At 62.4% G+C, this 6,965-nt stretch overlaps 1 protein-coding gene across 2 annotated transcripts in view; it reads right to left on the reverse strand.

Moving 5' to 3' along the window:
- The window catches only part of EVPL (envoplakin), a 21,539-nt gene extending 14,574 nt beyond the window's left edge, over positions 1 to 6,965 (reverse strand). For both annotated transcript variants that reach the window (XM_008048851.1, XM_021707919.1), the window contains exons 1-9: positions 6,630 to 6,965; positions 3,621 to 3,720; positions 2,478 to 2,632; positions 2,248 to 2,374; positions 1,438 to 1,563; positions 1,220 to 1,258; positions 896 to 1,057; positions 704 to 811; positions 461 to 556 (exon numbers count right to left, since the gene is read on the reverse strand). In XM_008048851.1, the coding sequence (XP_008047042.1) occupies positions 461 to 556; positions 704 to 811; positions 896 to 1,057; positions 1,220 to 1,258; positions 1,438 to 1,563; positions 2,248 to 2,374; positions 2,478 to 2,632; positions 3,621 to 3,720; positions 6,630 to 6,925 (1,209 nt within the window). In that variant the 5' untranslated portion in view covers positions 6,926 to 6,965. The remainder of the gene's footprint in view (positions 1 to 460; positions 557 to 703; positions 812 to 895; positions 1,058 to 1,219; positions 1,259 to 1,437; positions 1,564 to 2,247; positions 2,375 to 2,477; positions 2,633 to 3,620; positions 3,721 to 6,629) is intronic.

A 6,965-nucleotide genomic window follows, 5' to 3' on the forward strand; every position in this document is an offset into this window, starting at 1 on the left:
CCAGAATTACAGGCATGCGCTACCACACCTGGCTGATTTTTTGATTTATTGTAGAGATGAGGTCTCGCTGCCCAGGCGGGTCTTGAACCCGTGGGCTCAGGCAATCCACTCACAGCCTCCCAAAAGCGCGGGATTACAGGCTGAGCCACCGAGCCCAGCTATCCAATTTAATAATTATAAATTATGATTCATATCAGAGTGTTTCAACCTTTTTTTGGTTACTCTCCCCCTAAAGAGCCTTTTTTAGACATTTTCCCCTTAATTCCTCCACCGTCTCTTGAAACTTTAATACCACGCATATGCATGCCTTAATCTCCCCTCTGGGACCTGGTCACAATGACACAGCTCTGTCATTTGTAGAGGTGCATGCCTCTCACCGTAGCAGGTGTCCTGTGGCCACCCCCAGGCGCCTCCCTGCGTGCCCCTCCCAGCCACCCCTGCAGCCCTGCGGTGGGCTTACCCGGCGGTAGTCATCCACGTGCTGCAACTGGCTCTCCTGGCAGATGCACAGGTTCAGAAAGTTCTGCCACTCCATCTTCAGGGCCTCCTGGTGGGCCTGGGGACAGCAGCAGGAGCCCTCGGACCACGCCCTGCCCCTCCGGCTGTGCGTCGACCCGTCCCTCCGCCCCTCTCTCTCTGTCCCCATCCTCCCTGGAGCTTCCCAGGAAATCAGTCCCTGAGGGAGGGAGCCTCTGGGGCACACCTGGATGGGCCCCACTGCGGGGTGCCTGAGTTCCACCATGCGCTCGCCATCGTCCTCCAGCTGGTTCACACTCTGCTCCTGGCTCAGCAGCTCGTGCTGCTTGAAGTGCTGGGGGCAGGTCGAGTGGGGGAGCCGCCGTGAGGACCAGGATGGCCCTGGCCACCCCTCCCATCCGCCCTGTCCCCCGCGGACCTCGTACTCCCGCCGCACACCCGCGGGATCGGCCATGAGGTCGCTCCAGTCCTGCTGCAGGATGCGGCGCTGCTGCTCGGCCAGGGCGCTCAGCTGCCGCGTGCAGCCCTGCAGGTGCGTGTATAAGCTGCCCAGGCTCTGCCCGCGCCATGAGGCCGCCTTCTGTGCTCGAGACCAGCCCCGGCCCAGAGGTGGGGAGAGACAAGGGGGTGGCCAGAGGCGCCATCAGGACATGCTTAGGAACACCATCCCCATCCAGGTGGCCACCGCCCGCCCACCCTGACGCCCCCTGACCCTCCCAGCCGGGTCCTCCCCGCTGCTCACCAGGAGGTCCCGGTACTGGCTCCGGATGGCACCCGCATCCTGCCTCGACCAAGGGGAGAAACACAGGCCCGTGAGAGGCGCGGTGCAGGGAGATAGCACCTACGATCTGGGCCAGCTGTGCCCCATCCACCCCTCTCCCCAGGGCCTTGCGGATCTAGCACCATAAGGTAGAAACGAGCTGGGCTTGGCCGGGTGCGAGGCGAGGATGGCTCACCCACCGGCCCCACGAGGTTCCGCAACTGCTGCCCGTAGGCATCGATCTCCTTCTGCAGGATGTTGTGCTCGGCAACCTGCTGCTCCAGCTCTGCCATGCCCGGCCCGTACTGGCCCCCGCAGACCTGCTTCTGCAGAAGAGCCAGCGGCTCAGCTCCGCGCCCCCGGACCCGGCCGGGAGAGTCGGAATACCCCACAGTGTCTCGCACCCAGAGAAGCGGAGTTGGCCCTCTGGGATCAGCCAAGAAGCAGCCTGGGTGAGTGACTGCAGCTCACCAGGGGTCCTGTCATTCTGACACCCTGGTGTCACTGTGACGGCCGTCCCTGAATCCCACTGTTCCTGGGACTCAGGGCTCAGCCCCAGCCTCAGCACCACCTGTTCAGACACCCCCAGTCGCCCTGCTCCACCCAGGCCCTTCCCCAGTATCTCTCCATTGTCATCACGGCACCCCTGTGTTGTGGCGTCAAAGCACAACTCCTGTGGCCTGGATCCACCCACCTGCGCAGAAAACCCTACTTCCATCACACCCCAGACTTCCTTCCAGCAGAAGCCTTTGCTCCTTCCTTCTGGAATACCCTCTCCTCACCACTTCATCCTGACCCAACTGAGCCATCTCGCCTCTTGCTTCATGTGCCTCTTCCTGCAGGAAGTCTTCCCTGACTGCCCTGTCTGCTCTGCTGACTCCCTTCCCAGACCCCTGAACCATCCCCAGCAGTCAGGTTCTGGATGAAATGCAGTTCTGGGTCACTCTGATTGTGCTGGAGTCGGACTCTGAACTCCTTGAGGGCCTCTCGGACATGGGGGTGCCCCTGACCTGTTTCTGCTCCAGCACGCGTGCCCAGTCAACCCTGGGCCCTACGTCAGGCGGCAGCACCATCTTCTCGTACAGGGCGCGGTACTCGGCACATTCCTGGGTCACCCGCTCATGCAGCTGCTTGATACTGCCAAGGGGGTGGCCGGCAGGTCAGGGCTGGGCCTGGGTCTTCCCCTGGGACCCGCAGCACCCCTGTCCGGGCGCCCAGCCCCCGCCGCAGCCCCACTCACTCCTTCTCGATCTCCTCGGCCTGTGGGTGCTTGAGCCGCCGGGCCTTGTCCACGTCCAGGAAGAGATCCTTGAGCAGCACCTCGGCCTCTTTCAGGCTGCGGCCCGTCTCCTGCTGATGCTGCAGGGCCTGGCTCTGCTCGCTGTTCAGCCGGTCCTGGGGGATGGACGGGGAGTCTCACCAGGGCCCGGGCCACCACGCCCTCAATGTCCTGTCACTGCGGGCCCATGCTCTACCTTGAGACCCTGGCTACGCTGGCCAACCTCAGGGCCTGCATCGGGCAGAGGGTCAGGCCCAGGGCGTCTGCAGGGCTGGCGGCAAAGACACAAGGAGAGTCCTGGGCCAAGTTGGGAGCCTAACAAAGAAGGAAGCCAGCTGGGCGCAGTGGCTCACGCCTGTCATCCCAGCACTTTGGGAGGCTGAGGGGGGAGGATTGCTTGAGCCCAGGAGTTCGAGACCAGCCTGGGCAACATAGTGAGACCTCACCTCTGCAAAACATAAAAAAGTTAGCCGGGCCGGGCTCGGTGGCTCAGCCTGTAATCCCTTGCTTGGGGAGGCTGAGGTGAGTGGATTGCCTGAGCCCTTGGATTCGAGACCCGCCTGGGCAACTCAGCGAGACCTCATCTCTACAATAAATCAAAAATTAGCCGGGCGTGTTAGCGCGTGCCTGTAGTTCCAGCTACTTGGAAGGCTGAGGCGGAAGGATCGCCGGAGCCCAGCAAGTCGAGGCTGTGGTGGCTGGGAGCGGCCACTGCACTCCAGTCTGGGCGACAGAGTGAGCCTCCAACTCAAAAAAAAAAAAAGTTAGCCGGGCATGGTGGCACATATGCCTGTAGTCTCAGCTACTCTGGAGGTTGAGGCGGAAGGGTCTCCTGAGCATAAGAGGTTGAGGTTGTGGTGAACCACGATCGTGCCACTGCACTCCAGCCTGGGCAGCAGAGTGAGACCCCAACCCCCCCAAAAAAGAAGCAGCCAAGCCCTGTCTACCCCTGTGTGTTTGGGAGTGGGCACTAGTGCAGGACGAGGGGCATCTGTCTCGTTTTCCCCATCACCAGCGGGCACCCAGGGACCCCCGGGTATTGCAAGAGGCCTCCTGTGCCACGCAGCCCGCCCCACACCCTGCCACCTGCTGCCTGGGCCTCACCTGCTGCAGCCTCTTCTGGGTCTCCAGGATGTCCCGCTCCACCTGGTCGGCGTTGGCTTGCATTCGGGAGATGAGCAGAGCCAGTTCCTGGGTGGCAGCCCTGGCGGGTGGTGTGGACAGACGGCAGCATGGTGGGAGGGGCTCCACTGTGCCCCACCCAGGGAGGGGTTCCCCTGCCTCCCTCTACCCCGCCCTGCCCTATAGCCAGGTTCACTGCCCAGAACAGGCGTCCATGGCCAGGGCGATCTGGGGGCTTTCTCTGCAGGAGACCCTGTCGATACCCAGCCCTGTCCCCCACATGAGGGCTCAGAAGGCGAGGCTCCCAGGTGTGTGGGGGGATGGGGAGCGAGCTCTGGCACCCCCGCCTCGGCCGGCTGTCCTGGCAGTGAGTTCCCGACCCCACCCTGCTGCCGCCCGCTTCCTCAGGTCGGCAGGTCGGTGTTGGGCAGCCCAGGGAGCCAGGGAATCCCCAGCTCAGCTGCTAATACCTGAGACAGCCTGGCTGGGCCCTGGAAGGGGCAGCTGAGTGGGCTGGGGACGGAGGGCCATCAGCATGTCCCCCACCTCAGCTTCTTCCCACTCCAGCCCTGTCTCCCCGGCCACTCTCGCCCCTGCCTGGAGACTCTGCCAGTGTCCAGGCTTCAGCCACCATCTGGAAGAGCCACACAGTGTCGGGACAAGGGGGCCAAGAGATGACTGGGGCACCCTAACATTCTCCAGATTTGAGGGTTAAAGCTGAGACTGGAATCTGACTTGTCCTGAGACACATAGTTGACAAGAGGGTAAGCCTGGCTTGCCCTCCCGGGTTCTCTTCCATGCATCCATCCAGCAGCCTCAGGAGAGCACCTGCTGTGTGCATTCACCCAGCAGCCTCTAATGGAGCACCCACTGTATGCCTGCACTCACTCTAGAGATCAGAGGGTCAAGGAGACCTTTAAAAAGTGCAGAGTGGTCCAATTCTCCTGAGCATAGCACCCTGTAGGGTCACGGTCCTGGAGAAGGGGAAGCCCTCACTGAGCTGGGCCTTGAACCAGAGGGTCACAGGATGGGCCCCCCAGGCAGAGGGCAGTGCTGGTGAAGGCATAAAACTCTGAAAGAACTCTACAGCCAAGACGGCCTGGGGTTGATCCTTCTCCATCACTACTGCCGTGTGACCATGGGCAAGTTACGCAATCTCTCTGTGCCTGAGGGGCCTCACTTGTGAAGTAGTTTCTTTTTGAGTCGGAGTCTCACTCTGTCGTCCAGACTGGAGTGCAGTGGCCACTCTTGGCCACCACAGCCTCGACCTGCTGGGCTCCGGCGATCCTTCCTCCTCAGCCTTCCAAGTAGCTGGAACTACAGGCATGCGCTACCACGCCCGGCTGATTTTTGATTTATTGTGGAGATGAGGTCTCTCCAAGTTGCCCAGGCGGGTCTCAAACCCGCGGGCTTAGGCAATCCACTCACCTCAGCCTCCCAAAGCGCAGGATTACAGGCTGAGCCACCGAGCCCGGCGTGAAGTGGGTTTTAATAATAATATCTACCCCCAAAGGGTTAATGTGGGCATTGATCAAATTAATCCATCTGAAGCATCCAGGGTAGAGCCTGGTGCAGAGTCAGCACCCAGCTCGTGTGAGTTTATACTCCACAAGAGGGTAAGCATCTTTTTTTTTTTTTCCGAGTTGGAGTCTCACTCTGTCGCCCAGACTGGAGTGCAGTGACTGCTCCCGGCCACCGTAGCCTCGACCTGCTGGGTTCCAGCGATCCTTCTGCCTCAGCCTTCCAAATAACTGGAACTACAGGTGCGCGCTACCACACTCGGCTAGTTTTTGATTTTATTGTAGAGACGAGGTCTTGCCAAGTTGCCCAGGCGGGTCTCAAACCCACGGGCTCAGGCAATCCTCTCGCCTGGCCTCCCGAAGTGCTAGGATTATAGGCTGAGCCACCGAGCCCGGCTGAGGGTAAGCATCTTGAAGGCAGGGATCTGTCGCTTCTGTCTGCAGCAGCATCCCCAGTGGCTAGGACAGTCTTGGCACGCAGGAAGTGCTCAATAATTGTGTTGAATGAGTGGACTGCCCATGAGAGGGGTGAGGATCTCTCTTTGGGGGCTGTAGCCGGAGCCCTGGGAGCTGTGGGCCTCACACCCTGGGCACCTGGCCTCAGGCCGGCCTCCTGGGAGGGCTGCTCCCGCCAGGAGCTGAACACTCCACCCTGGGCTGGGCTCGGGTGCCCCAGGGAGGACAGGTCACCGCAGGGAGAGTCTTCACCGCTGTCTTTCCCGTCTGCCCAGATGCCCAGCCTCGATGTCTGTGGGTGCCTCGATCCCTATCGGGATAATGGATGCCCCCACCCCCATGGCAGCCCTTCATCTCTGCTCTTATCTCAACACCTCGGATCCAGGCGGGCAGCTGCCTTCTCCCGCAGAGGGTGCTGAAACCAGTGAGTGGAAGAGCCGGGCCAGGTCTGTCTGCAAGGAGCTGGCCCAAGGGAGGCGCACCCCCCCCCACAAACCCACCTGAGAAGGAACCCCGCCTCTCGATATTACTCAAGGCTGGGAATGAGCACTCTGGGGAAAGCTGTGGCTTAGGCGGGAGGCTGCGCGGTCCCCCTCCCTGCACTCAGGCGCCCCACCCCCACCTCTCAGTTCTCATGCCCACCCGCACCCAGGCCCCGAGGGGCACCCCAGCCAAGTGGAGCCTGGGGCACAGCCAGCCTCCAGCAGAGGAGGGTGGTGGCTCTGGGACCCGCCCAGCTCCTCTCCGGAAGAGGGGCCGCCATCTGTGACCCTCAGGCCCCTCTGGAGAATGTGGGGAGGCCCGGGCATCCCCTGCCTCCTGCCATGGCTGGAGTTGGCCTGGCCTGCGACTCCTGAGGCAGGGAGAGAGTCCACCCCTGGACCGTTTGGCCTCGGGACACCAAATGCCAGCGCTGAGCTGGCCCCGGGCTCTCGGCCTCTGCCGCCAGGTGCCTGAAGCACTTGGGCTTGGCACCACCCTCATCCCAGCTCCCCAGCTCCCCAGCCCCACTCACCGGCTGTGCTTGCTGGGGGAACCCTTGGGGGACCCCTTGGCCGGGGATCCCTTGGGGGACCCCTTGCCCTGGGAGCCTTTGCTCAGCCCCTTGAACATGGTCGTGGAGGCAGGTGCTGGCTCAGGTTGGCTCAGCACGCACAGGAGGGCAGGTGGGTGGCGGGCGGGCGTCCTTGCTGGCTGGTCAGCTGGGTCTGGTGAGGTGGGGCGGCCGGCACCGGGGAAGGCAGTTTCTGGGAGGCCCCTCCCTGCAGGTGAGGCCGCCCGCGAGCGGCCCGGCCCAGGGCTGCCGCGCATGCACCCACACCGCCTGCACTCTCGCCCGCTCCTGCACAAC

The sequence above is a fragment of the Carlito syrichta genome, unplaced genomic scaffold, assembly GCF_000164805.1.
Source record: "Carlito syrichta isolate Samal-C Ts95f unplaced genomic scaffold, Tarsius_syrichta-2.0.1 Scaffold126828, whole genome shotgun sequence".
In the NCBI taxonomy this organism is placed as follows: domain Eukaryota; kingdom Metazoa; phylum Chordata; class Mammalia; order Primates; family Tarsiidae; genus Carlito; species Carlito syrichta.